This window comes from Cynoglossus semilaevis, chromosome 3, assembly GCF_000523025.1.
Source record: "Cynoglossus semilaevis isolate Cse_v1.0 chromosome 3, Cse_v1.0, whole genome shotgun sequence".
NCBI lineage: Eukaryota > Metazoa > Chordata > Actinopteri > Pleuronectiformes > Cynoglossidae > Cynoglossus > Cynoglossus semilaevis.
In genome coordinates, this window is record NC_024309.1 from 8,087,999 (window position 1) to 8,107,446 (window position 19,448).

The 19,448-nt window shown below is 42.9% G+C and overlaps 1 protein-coding gene across 5 annotated transcripts in view; it reads right to left on the minus strand.

Annotated features, from left to right (window-relative positions):
• Positions 1 to 1,170: 1,170 nt before the first annotated feature.
• The window catches only part of mpp7a (MAGUK p55 scaffold protein 7a), a 105,762-nt gene continuing 87,484 nt past the window's right edge, over positions 1,171 to 19,448 (minus strand). For all 5 annotated transcript variants that reach the window (XM_025054323.1, XM_008307737.3, XM_025054321.1 and 2 more), the window contains 5 exons: positions 15,589 to 15,669; positions 11,961 to 12,054; positions 9,106 to 9,214; positions 7,452 to 7,595; positions 1,171 to 2,230 (listed from right to left, as the gene is read on the minus strand). In XM_025054323.1, coding sequence (XP_024910091.1) covers positions 2,051 to 2,230; positions 7,452 to 7,595; positions 9,106 to 9,214; positions 11,961 to 12,054; positions 15,589 to 15,669 — 608 coding nt within the window. In that variant the 3' untranslated portion in view covers positions 1,171 to 2,050. The remainder of the gene's footprint in view (positions 2,231 to 7,451; positions 7,596 to 9,105; positions 9,215 to 11,960; positions 12,055 to 15,588; positions 15,670 to 19,448) is intronic.

Consider the following 19,448-nt stretch of genomic DNA (forward strand, 5'->3'; position numbering starts at 1 on the left):
TGAAGCCAAATTATGTATAGAAGCAAAACCTCGTTACAGTTGGTACTGATATAAAAATGACGTGTAAACACATAGACACCATTTCTATTTGCCAGAACAGAAAGAGATGATGTAACTCTATTTACCATCAGTGTGTCAGTGTGAGCAGCACACAGGGCTTTTAACATTATGTGTAGGGGGTTGGGGTCTTTTAACCTCTTATCTGTACAGCACTTTGTGCTACATTCATTAAATGAAAAGTGCTATATAAATAAATCACGTTAAAGTTCAAATTTACTCAGAAAGGATGATGATGGCTGCTGTGGACAAATCCAAACAACACAATTTGAGGTATAATCTTATTGGGTTGGAGGACAAAATAGTAAGAATACATTATTGAAGGTATTTCCTGAGTGCCTTTTAAAAAGCAAAGAAAAAAATAAAAATAGAAAAACTACTTTTTCTTTAACCGCTTGACTCTTTTCAGGGTTGTGAATGATGGTGTCATTGGTTGAGGTCAGGACAGTTCTTCCAGGTCCATTGTAGGGCAACAGAGAGACAGGTTATCATAGCATTAAGTTGGTTTCTCACCAAAAACTTTATAGAAAATATTTCTCCTCAAACACTGAAACCCCAGACGGTGTTTCCCTGTAGTTCAGTGTCCCACAGTCTACAATTATTGTGACTGAACATTCACATTCCCAAAGTGTTGCCCTTTAATCCATTAAATCACCCTTAGCGGGTTTTCACAATTCAGCAAAACACGAGCAACACTTACAAGAAAAGTAATGACGACTAATGGTAATGACAGAACCATTAAACATTTAAAATCTGTGACTGCTAAATATTTCTATGAAATTAAATAAGTAATGTACCGAGTAAAAATGAGTAAGACAGAGCGGTAATGGGAGACTCAGATTAGCAATAAAAGTCTAATGCTCATAAAGGCGGGAGCAGCTACTTAGTTTTGCTCTAAATTAAAGTCCTGCGAACGTGCTGTGGCCCTGCGACTAGCAGCTTGGCCCCAGTCATTTTTATGTGAATAAAAATAGAGCCTCCACCCTTATAAAACAGAATAGTGAACATTTTCTTCTTGGAGGCGGCCAAGGGTGTTCAGTTCTGGGACGTTAAACGGCAAAGCTGTTATGCTGGGCACCTTCATGTGAAGGGTGGCTTTTTTTGAAACGCTCCTAAATGGAATATATAACACCTAAATAAAAAAGCTTTTTATGAGCTTTGTAGACGGAAAAGTAGCCCCGGCGTGATGAAAGCAAAACACCGAGCTGAAAGAAGAGACGCCTCTGGTGCACGAGGCTGTCAGTGGAGGCTAGCGTCCAGAGCGGGACTCTCTGGAAGTCGAGACCTGTTTAGAAAAGGTATGGAAATAAAAACTGGAAGTCATAAGAAAATATATTAATTTCTCTTAAATTAAATTACACTTATTGCCTTTTTTTTGCACGAGAGTGTACCCTGAAAGTGTTTTGTTTGGGTTCAAGATCATAAGAAGCACTGATGTTTAGCAAAACAAGGCGAACGTTTCGTCTTCTCTCCCATTTTTCCCTTCAGAGATGGTGGTCTTTGACACATGGACGCATGTATGTGTGTATGTTGTCCCCGGGGACAAAGCTACATCGATCCCTTTGGTTTCTATTGCTCTAAGGTGATAAATCATCTAAAAAACAAAACGTCCTGGTTGTGGTGCGGCTGATATGCTTGCAGGACTGCTGGTGCTACGAGAATCCAGGTTCCTTCCACATTCTGGTTTGGACTAAAATGCTCCAGTTTAGGACCATGGTTGAGGACCAACAGTTGGACGTCCAACACCCACATTTTGGACGGAGGTCGTCGAGCTTGAGCTGCATCAGATCTGGTCAGACATGTAGACTCGTGTGCAGACCGCAGCCGAGATCCAAACTGATTTTTATCTGCGTCCACCTCAGGTATGGTGACACAGCAGTTTTGTACAATACTTTTGTTTTTTTCCCATAATCCCTCTGATATGAAAAAAAATCACTTCTTTCTGTCAGAGCCCTTCCCTTTTCCTTTTCACAGTAGTGCGGGTGCACAGGTCTCAGGAGTGAGTCCAGCTGACAGGAACCCAGTGAGTCTCGGCCTCAATTTTCTTTAGCGCCAACCGCAGTTCGCCGAAGGCCGCCGTGAGGTCATCGTTTACGATGACCTTCTCGAACAGATGACCATACTGGCTCTCCATGGACTGAGCCGTGATCACCATCTCCTCGAAGTCCTCCTCCTGTGAAAAGCGCAGGAGGAGAAAGCAGGGAATATTATTGGGGTGAAAACGAGGAGAGGGAGATATTTATACGCACAAACCGTAAAAAAGTCATTTATTCCAGGGCGGCCCATCTGCTGCAGAGAGAAAATGCCATAAACAAGAGGGGAGAGAATTCTCATACTGTAAACACAAATTGCATGGCCTTGGACACACAAATAAACATAAACTGGCCCGCACGGAGCCGCTTATAACCTCCCAGAGACTTGAACCCTGGCACTGACCACATACTAAAACCTCTCTTTACAGCAACCTGACCTCAAGGAATTTTCATCATTTCCTTCATAGAATCCACATGGTTCTCCAAATCAAAAAGCAAACAAAATATCCTCAAAATAAGCAGAGGACAAAACATAACCATAATTTACCGAAGACCAACATGTAAAACATACTGCAATATTGCTGGTCTGGATTTTAATGTGTGATGGAGAGTCGACAGCTGGCAGACAGTGTTTTACTGCCAGGGACGGAGAGCTGAGGGCCGTGTGAACCTGCTGCAGTGGCTGCTGAATGGAACTATGGAAGTTGGCTTTGGGAATTCTGCAGAACATTTACTACGTGTTTTCTTCAAGTGTGGCCTAACGGACAAAGAGCAAGCTGGGAAGTCGAGTCAGGAAGAAGGTCAGTGAGGTCAAGTCCCCAGTTGATGACCCTTTGATGTGCTGTACCTCTGAAAGTTGTAGAGTTCAGGGTCGATTGTACTCTTTTTTTTTTTTAATCATAACTTCAGGGACACTTTTCAAAGTCTATGGGATAAATCGGTGTAGAGAAGATTTTAGTTTTTTATGCTTAAAAAATAAATACAGCAAACAGTTTAAAGACCGACCTGTAGGAGGTTGACATTTGGCGTTTTTCAATAACTGTATGTCTATTGAGTAAAAGTTTCTGTGCGGTGACGTAGATATGAAATCATCCCGTCTCCTCTGGCCAGGCCGTATCCTCAAAAGAGTGTCCCTTTTTCCCAAACATCCAGAGTGGACATCTGAGTCCAAGTCTGCGGACTTGGCTCTCAGTGTTTATTTGTTTTCTCAAATGTATGGGTCAGGACGGTCCTTATTACACTGGACTGCATAAACCACACTTCCACTTGTTAGCTGGACAAGTGGCTGGGACTCCATGTTGGATATCATCCCTGTGTCCTCAGAGAAGGCTCGAGCGAAAAAAACCTAATGCTGATTTCAGACAGTTCAGAAGGTTCTATCAAAGAGCATGGACCACAGATTACAGTTTTGACTTTAGTTTAGATCAGTGCTTCCCAAACCTTTGTGACTTAACTCAATAGACATTATTCTTAAACTCAAGGTTAGGTTTAAAATATGGCAGATCTGGGACTCCTGCATTCATGGACAGAGAATTCTGAAAGAGCCCAGGGATGTATCTCTCCACGGTGGTCCCTCTGAGGTTTTCTGTTTTCAGCTTTGTGGGCTCTGGCCGATCCTGGTCTGGGTTCAACAGTGGGGGCCAAAGTGGCAGCATTCATTAGACGCTATCCCCTCACGCCGAACACACAGCTTATTTTCTGGACAGATATGGTTTTTACAGTAAACCCCCTCCGCCAACGACACAATTATGAATACATACAGTTGCACATTCATGCAGCAGAAAGTCAAACACATGTGCTCCGACAGCCACAGACGTGCAGGCTCAAGCTGCGAGCCTCCGCGCACAATGTGTAAGCACATAAACATGTCCTTATTAAAAGTGAAAAGTCCATTTTTAGGAAGCCTCCTTGCAGCCAGCAGTTATTTCACAAATGTTTCTGGTGGTTTTCCGCTTCGTAATGCATTAAACTGCGCACCTTACACATAAAAACTCATTCACAGTGACACTCAAAGAAGCCCTGTCTGATTTTGTTGCCCGGACCGCCTTGAACGCGGGGCATCCCGCAGCAGACCGCGACCCCGTGCCACACTTATATTCCTGACGTCTATTGTGAAGGACATGGGATTGAGAGGCTCAAACATAGCAGCTCAGGCGGAGCAGAAGTTTTACTGGCTCGTGAAAGGAAGTGTTCCACTGAGGGACTCTACTCTGTCATCCTGACAGACGCCCCCGTAGGACTTTTACTGCTGGACCATGATTTAAGGATGACCACTGTGTCCAGCTCCTGCACAACAACTCTCTGACCTGTCCTGGCAACTTAGTGAACCTGGAAGACTCCACTCTAAGTGTGTTTCTGTGTGTGTGTGTGTGTGTGTGTAATATTTCCACTGTCCAGCAGTGAGTCTCTGTGTCTGTCTCTAGTTAGGCCATTCCAGGTAAAGGAACATTAATCACAGCAGGAAGCCACTTAGGGGACAGCGAGCAGGGTGGAGAGATGGAAAGAAAACCAGAAACCTGAGCAAAAAAAAAAGAAAAGAGAAAAGAACAAAATAATGTATGATGAAACAAAAAGGGCAGAAAATGAATATAATGAAGGTAAAAGAGGCCAATGGAAATCTGGGCATGTATGAGCGAGTGGATATTCATTGGCGTTCACTCATCCGTGCTGGGTCGCTCTCCTCAGAGGGTAGTTTGAGTTGATGCCACTTCTTCAGAGCCAAACTTGAGAAAAAAAGCATTGGGGACTCATTTATCCCGCCTGCTATTAGATTGCTTAATTTCCACATGAAATGATGTAGTGTCTTGTGCCTGCTTAAGTACTTTGTTAGACTGTTGAGCCTCAGCTTGGTTACCCCTCTGATGTTTCTCCTTGCTACAGGCTACAAACCATGTAAGGATTTTATGGCCTACGTTTTTGCTGTTTTTCTAACACCACAATTTAGGGTTTATACTTTCTTAGTCCGTTTAGCTGCAATTTCTTTCTAAAGAGGAAAATTTGCCTCACGGGACCAAAAACATTTTCACACACTTCCGGCATGTGCCAGCCACAGGTATCACCCACCCCCAGACACACACACACACACACAAGTCTGAACTTGGGTGAAAATAACACACACACACCTGCATTCACTTTTTGCAAAAAATGCTAAACCCGTAACAGATGTAAACTAATCATATTTTGCTTGTTTCGCCATCATTCTTTAGGTGACTTCTTGAAAACCCCTCTGAGTGGTCTCCAGCTAAAACAATGCTGCTAAAGTCAGACGGCTCTGCAGAAACAATGAGACGACTGTTTGACTCAGCCTTTATCATAAAAGCAGACCTGTCTCTGGGAGAAAAACAGCTGGCGCGGGAGAGACAACGTCTGAGACGAATCACCCAACGACAGCTTCTTCTTTGAGAGCCTTTAACGGCAAATCTGTTGAGTCTGACGTGTCTGAGGCTTCACGCAGGACCCGTCTGATTTACGTCTCTGTGTTCACACCAAGTTAAACAGGTTTTATCCCGATGTTTAGGAGGGCAACAGCGGCTAACCGTGTAGCAACCAAACGATCAAAAGAAACTCCCAGGACATTTGATATCTGAAAGCTTGACAGAAGTGTGAACGCTGTGTTCAGTTCAAAAGTGGCGTAAAATGTCTTCCCGTGAACTCATTGTATTTAAATACACAGTGACATTGGGCGGGTTTGTAGGAAAACGTCTCTTAATGTTCACAGAGAGTAAGATTTAAAAAATGAAACTGCAACAATATATCTTAATATGAAACAATGGTTAAAATGAATGAATATACAGCAAAACTTTAACCTTTAACTAGTGTTGAAAATTTAGCTTACTGCTAATCATCGTCATCCAATGCCTGTCAGTATATTTGAACCTGTGCATAATGGACTTATATGTATAATATATACATATATGTAAATAAATATATGGCTTTATATATATATATATATATATATATATGGTCCATATACACAACTATCACCATCCAGTATCATTGTACAGGATTGGATGGATACTTGAATTAAGACTTTATATTATATGGGACAGTAACTTCCGTCAGACTAGAACAGGCTCTGTATCTGAAGGTCAATACTAATTCGGGTTCCACGCTGCACACAAAGAAAATGGACATAATGGGATATTGCTGCTCTGGCTTGGCCACTTGGCTGACCATTAATGTGATATTGTGCTACTTGCTACTTGTTCATTTAAGTCTCTTCAAGCCGACCACATTATAGGTCCTGGTCTTCCTGTTGCCTTCATTGTTGTGGCCACTGCGGCTCACAATAACACACTGCTGCAGAAAACGACTCGAAGCCTGCGGCTACGCCCTGCACAAAGCATTGTGTAAACCGAGCGGTTGTACGGTGACAGACAGCTTGATTTGTCATAATGAGGAGGACTTCTGAACTTGTGGTGGCTCAAATAGTCGGGACTTTTTTGTGCAGCATGAGGTCACTACTGAGGCTAAAAAAAACCAAAACAACTGGAACATCAAGAGGAGTTTGAGAAATACAGTCAATGCTGGTTTGTAGGTGATACTGCTGCTGGTGTAGTTTGGTACATCATCATCATCTTCCTCTGCTCTCCCCCAGGCCATGTCCCAGCATCAACGACCAGGACCGTAGCCCTCCAGCTGTAAGGGAGGATCCAAACATGGCCGCACAGCGAGGCATGAACCTGCTGTTGCTGGGAAAACTATCATCTACCTTGAGTTGGTCTCTCTCCCCCTGCCTCCCTCCCTCTTCTGCTGGTCTGGTTCACAGTAGTTCAGACACACTGTCTAATTGGTTTCATCTGTCCCGCTGCTGGAGCGGGATGAAGGTGTGTAAGGCATGACCTCATGACTCACATACATTATGTGCACATATAGTGTTTCTGTTGTTTCTTGTGCAGCTAATCTGGTTGGTTTAAAGCCATGTGTTTTTACTGTTTTTTTTTTTTCATTATCGTCATCGTTCGCTACGAATCGGCCCACCAACTACAGCGTTTACCCTCTTTGCTTTGTGACGCTGACACTGGGAACAATCACTCACGTTAATTAATTGTGCTAAGAGCAGTTTATTAATATCTTTAGTCCATTTTATTTGGACGCCCTTTTGTCTGCAGTCATTTTCGTCAGTAGCGTTGCCTTTCATATTCCTCTCTGTCCTGGTTTAATGAGACCCTTATTAGCCATATCCTGTTATTTTCTGCTGTAATTTCCTCGCAGGCTTCATTAAACGTTAATCTACCTTAAATGAAGCTGAATTGCATATCAAAGCAAACATATTCCATCTGGTACTTAAAGCTGTCCAAACTGCTCCAGTCAACATGTTTTATTGATCCACGTGTTTCGATCTGAGAGGCATGTTCTCACCGTGAACAGCTTGGTGGACCCCTTGTCGTCTTTGCCCGTTAGGATTTTAGCGTTCTTCCTGGTGTCTCGTAACCTCTCGACCGACGGTGGCTTCACAAACACGACGAAGGGTTTGAATTCTGCCGTTCGCAGGTGCTTTATGACCTAGAAAGAAACAAAAATGGAATTGAAAGCTGTTTGAAGAATACGGAGACATAGAAGTCCACAGGTGAGACGGTCGTCCTCGCTGCAACAACAGCAGTAACAATATTTAGAAAATACTGTAATATCTACTGCCGGCTCAGTTTAATTGCGTCAAATTAGGGCCAATTAGAAGTTGACTGATTGGTTAGAAACAAACGAGAGTAAGAACAAAGAGGGAAAATACTCTATACTTGTAAAATCAACTAAATGTATCATTCGCTGCTTTGGTCCATTACAAAGTAAATTACACTGTGATTTATTTCCAGCGAAATTGGCACAAAATTCAATTCTTCTTTTTTACGTTAAACGTATTTCCATTTTACAGAAAAAAAAATATTACCTTTGTGGGGCCAGCTGCAGGATGTTGGGTTAAAGGTCGTTGTATTTTAGGGGTCTCAACCCAAAAAGGTTGGGCAGGACTTTTTCTAATGTATGGGTGGAGGAAACAAATAACAGGCCTGTGCCTGAACAGAGTATGTGGTGTTTTCATTTTCGTCCACATCACTGCCTTTTTTTGACCTTTTTGGTGACAATTGCTCAAAACAACACCCTGGAATCCTGCCTTGCGGGGTAACAGAAAGGTCAGATTTAGTTAGTAGTGGCGTCAGGGTTAAAAGCCTCCCCTGGCTCTGGCACTGTAAGCAGGGTCCCTCACTGTGCTAATAGGCAGTGGGTCCAAACCCACAGAAAATGTGAGAAAAGATAAAAACCACAGAGAGGGTAAGAAGAGAAACCCCCGGGGAGCATTCTTTGTGGCTTTCATCACTTGCTCTGCACGTCGACACGGGAGCAATAACATGCTTTGACACTGATACTGATCTGATGCCCGAGTCACGTTGGACTCATGGCGGAGATAGGGTTGAATAACTACCTTCTTACGCTGTCGACGGCACGCAAGCAAAAGAGAGTGTATCGAGAAATGTCCGTCGGAGCAAAGAATTCACAGATGCTTTCTCAGACTCGTCACCTGAGGGCACCACACTGAGTCATCCTCCTCAGACTGGAACGGTAAGAGGACACGCCAGGCTGACTTAAAAATATATAATAGTTGATTTATTTGTGCCTGTGTGTCATTATCTCCAAGAATCAAACTAAACAAAAAAAAGTGATGAACCTGGATGTTGTAGCGGATTAATGACATATGCGCTTCAAGGTTTCCTGGGGTTCAGGCTGCATGGTGGCGGCATGTGTGTGTGTGTGTGTAGGGTCTGATTGCCACCACTGAAGACACATAAGCCAAAAAGGAAATCTCCAAATAGAGGAAATTAGCACTAATGGCTGACTCAAAATGCACCCCTTTTTAAAAAGCTGCTTTTGGTAATTGAGTAAGGAGCCGAGAAGCCAAAAAGGCCGGATGAAAGAGATCCGTGCCCGAGATACGTCAGGGTGGAGGTGCCGAACTGCTAAAAATACGGTGGAGGGAAAGATGGTGTGATGCAGATTTAAGGACAAAGGTTTTTGTGCCACTCACATGAGGCTGGACATCAAATAGGCACACTTTGTTCTTGGAGACGACGGAGCGGAGGGAGTCTAAGCTCGTGCCGTAGTAATTCCCTTTGTATTCGCCATATTCGATGAACCTGAAGTGTGGAAGAAACAGAGAGGACAAGCAGAGGTTTTGTTGAGCAGGAATATGCCTATTCTGATATTTTCTGTATGGTGGTTAAATGTAATGTCCCGTGGGAGAAGCTTTATAATCCTTTCCTAATCTTGTAGACAGTGTCGACACACTCCTGAGATACATTTTAGACGTAATGATATAAAAAAAACCCTCAAATCCACAGAGAGAGGTGGATTACTCTTTCAGCGGCTGACAGATCAGAAGATCGCATTCTCCAGCACAAGTGCAAAACCAGACTCCTTGGCCACGCACGTTTTCATATAATCTGCTCTGCTAGTCTTTCAATCAATAATACCTGTTTATTCCAGAAAGACCACAAAGCTCTGTTAATCCACCAGGGCTTCGACGGCTGCAAGAGTGCAAGCAATCAAACTGTTTTCCACCAGATAATCCTCCCCTTCTCGCACCAATCAAATGTCACGAGGCAAAAGGCAGCAGTGTTTCTATCTGAATACAAGCGCAGAGCAACAAGGTGGAAAAAATAAAAAATCAAACTCATAGGAAATTGTGCTATGGACGAGCGTTGGACGGAGAGACTACATCATTCTAACTAACACCGCGCTACAACTGCGGATATTGTGATCTGGAAAATTCATTTAGGAGTTTGCAGTGGCCTGCTTTTTCAGAGTTCACACCTCGCAGCACTTCCTGGCGTCAGAGGAGAAGGTATAGCGATTACCAGGAGACGTGCCAGCGAAGCTGAGCGTATGGACCGCCGCCATTCTGACACAGAACAAGGCTTCCCTTGGGAAAGTTGTTCGAGCTAAACACACGTTGTTGTGGCCCCATTTCAGAGGCCTTTCATTTCAGAGCGCAGGGCATTGTTTCTGCCGCATGCAACGAGGCAGAACACAAACAAGTTCATCTCACCACTCTCTCTCTGCTGCTACCTTGTAATTTCCTTGTGGAGTGTCCCACACATCCAGCCCACATCACAGCCCTGTCACTCAACCCTCCGACTCCCTGAAAAACATCGCATGCCTTGACCTATACCGCAACACGGCCTAAATATACGGCCCCCCGAGTCCCTTCTCTCTGCATGCTCTGACACTCCACAGTACATCACCGGCACTCGCCCGTCTGAGTGCACACTCTGACATCACCGGCACTCGCCCGTCTGAGTGTGTGCTTCGTGAGTGTGAAGTTTGCATGTGCGCCCTTTGGTTTATCTTCTGTTCTCCACCAGGTTGTGTCACACGGGCAGAAAGGCATCAATCATTCTTATGACTATAACAACTAACCATTTCAATTTGTTGGCCACAAATGTCAAGGCAAGCTGTGGTGCAGCTGCCCAGATAGAGGGGGGAAGAGAGAGAGAGAGAGAGAGAGAGAGGTTGTAGAGATCTTATATCAACACTGGGCCTGGTCCTGTCAACACTACCTCACATTTGTACAGTAACACACACTCACACCGTGGCAGGAGTGCTAGCATGTATGCCGAGTCTCATTATTAACCTGTTTTTGTACTTGTTTTTGTTTTGTTGTTTTTTACAGAATTTATAACATGTTTTGTTGCTATTCATTAAACCAGTGGTTCTCAAACCTTTTATACACCGTACCACCTGAGAAAACATTGCGCTCTCTGAGTAGCACCATGATGACCAGCATTAGAATAAAGCAGCACAGGCCTTCACTATTAGCATCCACCATGGTATGTTTCAGATTTATTTAATTGAAAATGTAAATGTAAAAAATATGAATTTTCCCTGTGTACCACTAGAGAGACTCGCACCACAGTTTGAGAACCACTGCAATAGAGGAAAAAAAGTACACATATAAATCTTTACAAATGATAATTTTTAGTGTGTTTTTAGTGTGTAGTTTAGTGTAGTGTATGCTAGTAGTGGAAAGGTTAGGCTGCTGGTTTAAATCAGATCACAGAGCGGGGAGAATCTGTCGTCTTCCTCGCACTGAAGGATCCAAAATATCACTCACGTTTTCTAAAAATGGCATCTGTTAATGGTTCAACTTTGAGACACTCCACTAAACAGCTATTATTATGACTGGAAAAATGAGTAATTCTTTGTGAATTGATTGGTTCTGACACGCAGGGGCGTCTGCCAAAAAAGTTTGTATATAAAAGGACAGTTTTATGACTTTAACTGACAATGGGAGATTATAAAGATGATAAAAAAATGAAACATTTTTGTACTATCTCTACTACATCCTCACAACCTATTTTTAGAAATGTCTGAAGGGGAACGAGGAATTTGCTACAATTCCACTTGACCAACGGCTGTTTAATAATCAACTTGAACAATCTTGCCTTAAAAAAGAAACATGACTTGTTTAATCTTGTTTGTTCCTTCGACCGTAGACCAAAACAGAACAGTCAGCACAGATGTTTGGCTTGTTGTGTCAGAAGAACAAATACAAAATTGTAAATCCATTTTGAAAATGTTATAATTTTAGTTTTTTTACACCAGCTTAAAATAACTAAAGGAAAGAAAATATTAGGAATTCAGAGTATGAAAGGAGAGCGCGACCTCACCAGATGGAAGGAGTAAGATTATGAGCTTTACTAATTTTTACTATTGTGTTGTTTGCACTGTGTCTGACCCAGGAATGTAATGTTCTGGTTAGTTCCGAAAATGTAGTTCCAATTCTTTTGAACTAATATTGTTATCATTAGCGTCTGTACTCTGTGTTCACACTTTGTGCCAGATGTTGTTTTGCTCCTAGGTCTACAACGCTCGTGTGCTTACTTGTTGTTGTGAATGTCGGCCTCAAAGAGACTTTTGGAGATGAAGTGGTACTCCACGCCGTCACTCTCCTGGCTCTTCTTGGGCCGGCTCGTGTCTGAGAAAAGAGAAATGAGAGAAAAAGAGTGAGGGAGTGAGTGAGGGAGGGAGTGAGTGAGGGAGGGAGTGAGTGAGGGAGGGAGTGAGTGAGGGAGGGAGTGAGTGAGGGAGGGAGTGAGTGAGGGAGGGAGTGAGTGAGGGAGGGAGTGAGTGAGGGAGGGAGTGAGGGAGGGTTTGAGTGAGGGAGGGTTTGATTACCTCAAACCCAGACTGTCTGACTCACTCCTCCAGCACCAACCATCCACACTGAGCCCCTTATTAACATCTCTGAAGGCCTAAAACACAGCGTACCAAAGCATGCCAACCCTTGTATATATCATCGTGTAATGGCTCTATAAAATACACAACCTGCAGTTCTGCAACACCAACACTCAGACACTTTACTGACAGAGGTTTACTGTTTCTTATTAAGTTGGCCTCTTGTAACGTGGCTGCAGCGCCTGTCAGAACAAAAACCGTGGCGTGAGCCGACGGTGTTAGCCTTGGTACGGTAATTGAGTTTGTGAACTCTCATTAGCATCCAGGCTCTACGCGGACTTAGCCATAAACCATTAGGCCGCGCTGTGAAATGGGCGTCGCGTACGGCACGTGGTGTGAACATGAGCAGACTCCACTGGTGGATTTTGTTCAAGTCCAGTCGGCAGCACTTCAGGGGTCAAAGGGTAAAGATGTTAACCCGCCGGTGTCAGTACAAAACAAACCATTACATTTTTTATCACCTGGACTTATCCTTCTGCTCACCAGACAGTGTGCCCTTAGAACTGAGCAGGGTTTTTACTTTATAAGGTCAAAAACAAAAGTTTGTGTTACACCAGTGTTTGATTTATACTGTGTTCAGGCTAAAGGATGAAGGAGCAATAAATTAATGCGTGGCGAGGAAGACACCGAAGAAGATTAATGACTGTCTGTCATCAGTTCAAGACAACGGTGGAAAAGATGAGACAGAGGCTAGAGGAGACTTCAACAACAAAACAATCACTGTATGTATAGTTTCCCGCACGGTAAGGTACGGCCGCCGCATGTTTTGACCAACATTATCCACTGGCTGCAGTATTTTGACATCTGATTTTTGCCACAGAAAAATAATTACAATGCAGCAGAAGAATGTGCATCCGTTCATTCTCAGACCTCGGAAAATATCAGTAAACTTGGACTCGAAACAAAACGTATAATTACAATATTCTACTGAGCAAACGCTCGTTTTGTTCCTTAGGCAGCTGGTTTACATTTTAGCAGGAACAGAAAGACAAAAAGAGGGAGAGGGACAGGGAGAGATAGAGTGAGGGAAACAGAGAGAGAGAGAGAGAGAGACTAAACCCAGGCCACAGGCTGGTGGTCTCCCGAACACCAGACGTTTTCAAATTTGCAAAAAAATGGTAATGCTTTGGAGCTTAATCTAAAACAACAGCAAGTGTTAAACACATCCATATGTCAAGTGGCAGCAATCAAACATTGAAAAATAGGCAGTAGGCAGATGAGATACTTTTCCCGAGTCTCCTTGTGCCATACATCCTCTCTGCCGGTCACAATGGCAACGTCTGGGCTCTATTACAGCCAACATCACAGGTCACATTTGAGAACCATTAACAGCCCTTACGGAAAAAAAAAAAAAAAAAAAGGCAGAACCGATGGGATTTTAATACCAGCGACATTTCAAGTGTCAGACTGGGGCTGGGACACATCCATTATGCCACACAGCATGTAACAAATATGGCAATTAATATTAACGGACCTCGTATTTTCTCAAGGTCATGTGGCAGACTCCCTCCAAGGCTCAGATGGTAACAACACCATTCCAAATAATGTGCTCTTTCTTAATGACACGGATCAAAAAGATTTATTTGTCCCAACGCTGACGACAAGAGAAAAAAAAAAACGGTTAGCATGGCGTTCCAGCCCCTTGTGTGACGAGGCTGGACTGCGTTCAGAGCTGTCGTTCAGTCTGAGAAAGGAAAAGAAGGGAGGAGGCTGATGTGGAGAGACAGAGAAAGACATAAAGTGAGGGAGAAATAAATTGAGAAGGAAAGGCGAAAGAGCGGCAGGTTGCCAAGACGTGAAGCAGTGGAATGGCTTGTCTTCAGAGGTGGAGAAACACCATTTTCTCCATCATTTGAAGTCTGTCAGGCAGACTGTGCAAAGATGACAAGAACCACGCAGCCAGGCCTGGAGAGCAGCAGCCGCACACACGGAGATCTGCTCCTCTCTGCATCACTCCAACCAAACAGGCACATGTCACACCTCGAATGAAAGAGTACTGGAGTTTTGGATTTAGGAAAAAAAAAAAAGAAAAAACACTTACACGATGCTCTGTGTCACTGTGTAATGTCACACACATACACGGAGAATCTGCCATTTTGCAAGTTCTCGTTTATGTGAACAGATGTAACAGATGATGAGCATCAAACCTAAGGCGCAGCCAGAGTGTCTGCTAAAGTTTGATGTGAGACAACTAACAGACAAAGGTTCTGGGAAAAAACAAAAACTATTTTTTTTAACAGAAATGTTACAGGAGTGTTTTATCACAATAAATTGGAAATTTTAATTTCTAAAAATCAGTTTATAATTATAATGATGATGATAATAATAATTACTATTTATAGTGTTGTCACTAATAATAATATAATATATTAATAAGAATACCTTTATTATAATTATTCTTACAATAATAATAATAATTTATTACAATAAAACGGCAGCCATTTTTAAATCTGCACTTTCACTTTTCTTCCCATACACGTGAAACCGCTCCAAACAGCTGCAGATCAAACCTGTTTATTCCAGCAGCCCCCTGAATGAGTGTGTACATTTCTCTCACTTTCTTCAAGAGGAAGCTGCACGAAGAACACTAGGCTGCAGCGCTCCCGGTGGATGAACCTCCGACTGTTTTCAAGTTCTCCGTTTATTGCACACAGATTCACTCTGGCTTGACTCTGTGGCAACTCGTGTTTGTCCTTTGTTTTGTTCTGTTCTCACTGCGGAGCGAACCACGCTGATACTCTCACATCGACATCATCAATGTTCCTGACTTACACTCCAGCTGCACTTAATTTCACTCTTGATTTGGTTTATTTTATTAAAATAAATATGTCTGATTTAACGTCATCCACTGTGTCTCTTTCCATATTTGTCACTCGGGATTCAAATGCCTTGCCTAGATATTTGGTTTCTGGATGTTGGGGTTTTTTGTTTTGTTTTTTTGACAAAGTTCCAGTTGTTTTCTTGCGTCTCACTGTGCATCTGCCTTACTTTTAAACCACTGTGCATCACGCGGAGGAAGCCAAATGCTGACTCTTTGCCAAGAAAATAGTAGAACTAAAGAGTGTGGTCTGGTGAAACACTTAAGGCGAAAACAATGTATAAAACACACACATTGAGGAGAGAGAGAGACGGAGGAGAGAGCGATAAGAAAAACACAAAAGGAAAGATTGGAAGGCAAATGGAATCTACTGGAATGCACGCTAATGTGAGGTAGAACCACAGACACTCTTGTACAGACAGGGGTTTGACCAGACGGTGAGGTGAGTGGACGTACGTGGGATAGGGACGCCAAAGTGCTGGGGGTCACAGATCAACAGCTTCCTCTTCATCTCAGCCAAGCCTACACCAGTGGGTCCTACAGAGACATGGAAAAAACACCTGTGAGTGAGGCCCAGATTGACACCGCTGCAGTGTTTATGTCTTCTACATGTACACTGTACACGGAGTACACATAAAAACGAACATGATACAAGCAAAGCTGCGAAGGGCTTTTAGGGACAAGGATTTTTTTTGTACTTGGGTTATATGAAAAAATGCATTCATTTCATGCTAAAATGTACATCAAATAAACTGTCAATCAAACCAGTGAACGAGTGAGCGCTGTAAAAGAGAAGGTAAGTTATGAAAAAAATATGCAGAATGAATAAAAGCATCAAAATCAGTAGCCAATCAAAACATGTGTTTAGCTTTGGCCACTAATTGGTTCCAAATAATATGAAATCAGTTTTTACCAACAAATAGAAAATCATCAACATAAAAAAAAAAGATTTTAAAAAGTATCTCATTATGAAGAATATGTCAAATTATATAAACTAAAATAAATGTTAATTGCTAGTAACAATGCGACGTGTAAAAATAATAGTATTAAAAGAGAAATTTCATTTGACATTTCTATGAGAATTCTGTACTTGCAGGTGGTTTTCAACCGGTTCCTGTCACAATCTATTAAATATTTGGCAGAACATTCAACTTCTAATATACTGTAGGTTCGCAGTAAAGGTAAGAAAGACTTTTCCGGTGCTGTTCAATGTCAGCTGGTTTCTCCATCTGACTCCCAGTGGGGAAGCCGAGGCAATGAGTGGGAGAGGAGGGGGAAGAAGAAACTATTGGAGTATTGACTACCGATGCATCCGTGGCTCCAAAGACTGAGCCGCCCTCCAGGATTTAACAGAGGCCAACATGTGGAGATGGTAAAGTTCAGTCAAACTGAGGAAATCATTTCAATTTTGTTTTTGAGGTACACAGAGACTTTGGCAGCGCCGCAAAAGTGTTTAAGCAAATACCTCCCGTATATCATTCTTTTTATTTTCATGCAAACTGCAGATATTAGAAAGGAAGGAAATTATACCGTTTTACGCAAATACTTTGTCTTCGCTGGTTCTGTTTAGTGTTGCTCTCTGGACATGTTTTCTATTTCTTTTATTGTTTCCCCTATTTTTGAGTGTCTCTGAAAACTCATCCCGCAGTATTTTGGTGGTGTTACTAGGCAGTTACGACATCCTCAGTTAACCTGACTGGCACACTGTTTCCAGAGAACTGGACAAGAAATTAGTTTTTGGAGTTACAAGTGCATGGCTCGGTGTTTTACCGCAGCTTTGCACAGTGTGGAGCATTAAGAGAGTTTGATCTGGGCCTGACATTCTTCGCATGCCTGACGTTCTGGGCAGACAGTACAATCACATCAAACCTACTGGAAAGTCATTTCTCCATGCAAATGTGTTTAGCAGGCTGCTCCGCTAATACGAATGGACAATGAGTTCACTCAGTGACATGGATTAGGTGGAAAGAAAGAAAAAATATTCCTAAAAAAAAAATCCCCAAAAAACTGAGCTCTTTATTTTAAAGAGAAAGCACTCTCTCTCTCTCTCTCTCTCCCTGTCTCTCTATCCCTCTCTCCCTGAGTGTTTTCCCTCCATTTTATATTGTGCGAGGGATCCGAGGTGATGTACATCCGGATAAATAGGTGTAGAAAACAAGGCTGTTGAGTAAACGTTCTGCTTTGAGTGCACGCAAATGGAAATCCAATGCTTTCCCGTCCCCCGCTGCACTCAGTACCACATGGCTGCGACCGCTATTGTGGGACTGCTGTAAGTGATAAAAGCTGTTTCTCGGTGTGTGTCCAAACACATGCACGTTCACACACACGCCCACCCTCTTTAGGGAGCGACGGCGCAAGGCATTTTGTTGGTTACCAACTCACACAAACACACACATGGCCCGGGCGGAGACAGCGATCAGTCTTGGCACAGGAGAGTTAGTAAGATGAGGAAGAGTGTGGCTGTGGATCAGTGTTTTATGAAGCACTTAAGCTGGTGAAGCACGGGATCGATGCCATCGATATGAGACGCATGTTAGCAGAGTACACGGTCAAGCAGATAAAATGTTTTGCTTCAGTCTCATCCTGGCTGTCACGTGGTTGGTGCTCTTGACTAACAGTACAAAGATCTCTGATTCGAGGCCTGATGGTAACTATGGAAACTGTTAGTGTCTTTCTTCCAAAACATGCAGGACTAAGTTTACCGTTCACTCAGAATTGACCATTGGAATAAGTGAGAGGATGAGTGGTCTCTATATGTGCTCAATGACTGGCTGGGAAACTGCCCTGTACAATCTTGCCCTGACCTTATGATGGCTGGGATTGGCTCCAGCGCACCAATCTGCAAAACTGCAAAAGGAATAAGTGGTAGATAATGGATGGATGGATATATGGATGGATGGGATGATGGATGGATGGATAGATAGATATATAGATAGATAGACAGATAGATAGATAGATAGCATAAATCTACGTATTTAATATTTATTTTATGCATACTTTTTTCTCCTCTATCTGCCTATCAATGGCTCTCTCTCTGTATTTCTGCCCCTAGAGATCACTGTGCAAATAAAAGTAAAAGGCTTCAATACTGCACTCATTAAAAAAAATGCTGCATTTACTATCCTTGGCCTGATAACTTCCCGGCTAAACACAGTGTGTATTGCAGCCTGTTTGTTCAGAGAGGTCGAGCCCGGGGCCTGAGAGGCCCAGATCAAGGCCTCCAGTGCCTTAACCCAGCCTCAAACCTCCCAGCCTGCCTCACATCCAATGCAGGGATTATTACAGCAGTGCTGCAGCACCACATGTAAAAGGATGACAGTGGAACAATGTGGTAACCAGAAATAATTTACACTCCACTGCTCCTGCATTTTAAACAGGGGAAAAAATCCTAAAATAGAGTTCTAGGTTTGTATATTTAGATACCACATGAACGTTCACTTAGCCATTAGTGTGTAAGGGACGAACCCCAAACGAAAAACTTTCAATTCATCAAAACGTCGCTGCAAGTTCACTGGGTTAAGTTTCACGGAAATGTAGAAATCTACACAGCATTTCCTCAGGTTAAATAATCAGATTTCTTCTGAAACCATCGGTGGCTGGGTCACACTGCTCCTACCATGACTAAAAATATGTTGTGATTGGCTGTCTGATTTAAATGTATGAAAACACAGATAAGCATCTTAAATTATTTTTGAAATAGAGCTCAGGCTTTTTGCTCCATTCAAGCACCAGGGGCGGGCGGCGGGTCATTAATTAGTTGGCACTGTGGACGTTTGTGTCCACATTGATGAAAAGCAACCTCATGCAGGAGTGAAAAAGCGTCAGGAGATGGGGAATGTTTGATATAAAAATAATGTCGGGGGCGGCAGGACTGGAGCGGAGCGGAAAAAGTAGAAGACGCAGGCCAAGTCAGGCACGGAGGGTTATGTCCTGTCTGGAAGTCCTACAATAACACAGACTGTTAGCTGCTGAGGCTAATATAGTCACCCAAGCCAACGAAAATGATCAGAGATGCATTTGTCTTCCTATGTCTGAAAATGAGGATCAACTGTTTTTCAGATCAGGGATTGTAGGATTTCAGGATTTACAGCAATCCGGGACCAAAGTGACAAAGTCTGAGAGGTTACAGTCAGGTCACTGGTATTCACTGTAAAAAGTAGAAACAACGGTAGTGAAAAATGTCCCAAAAAAGCATCCCAGAGTAGATATCTGGTAAATGTGCATCATGTTTTGGATGCAGTGTAACACTTATTGAGTCTGCAGTATATCAAAAATGTCCTCGGTGCTAAGAGTACAACTAATGAAAACAAGGAGTG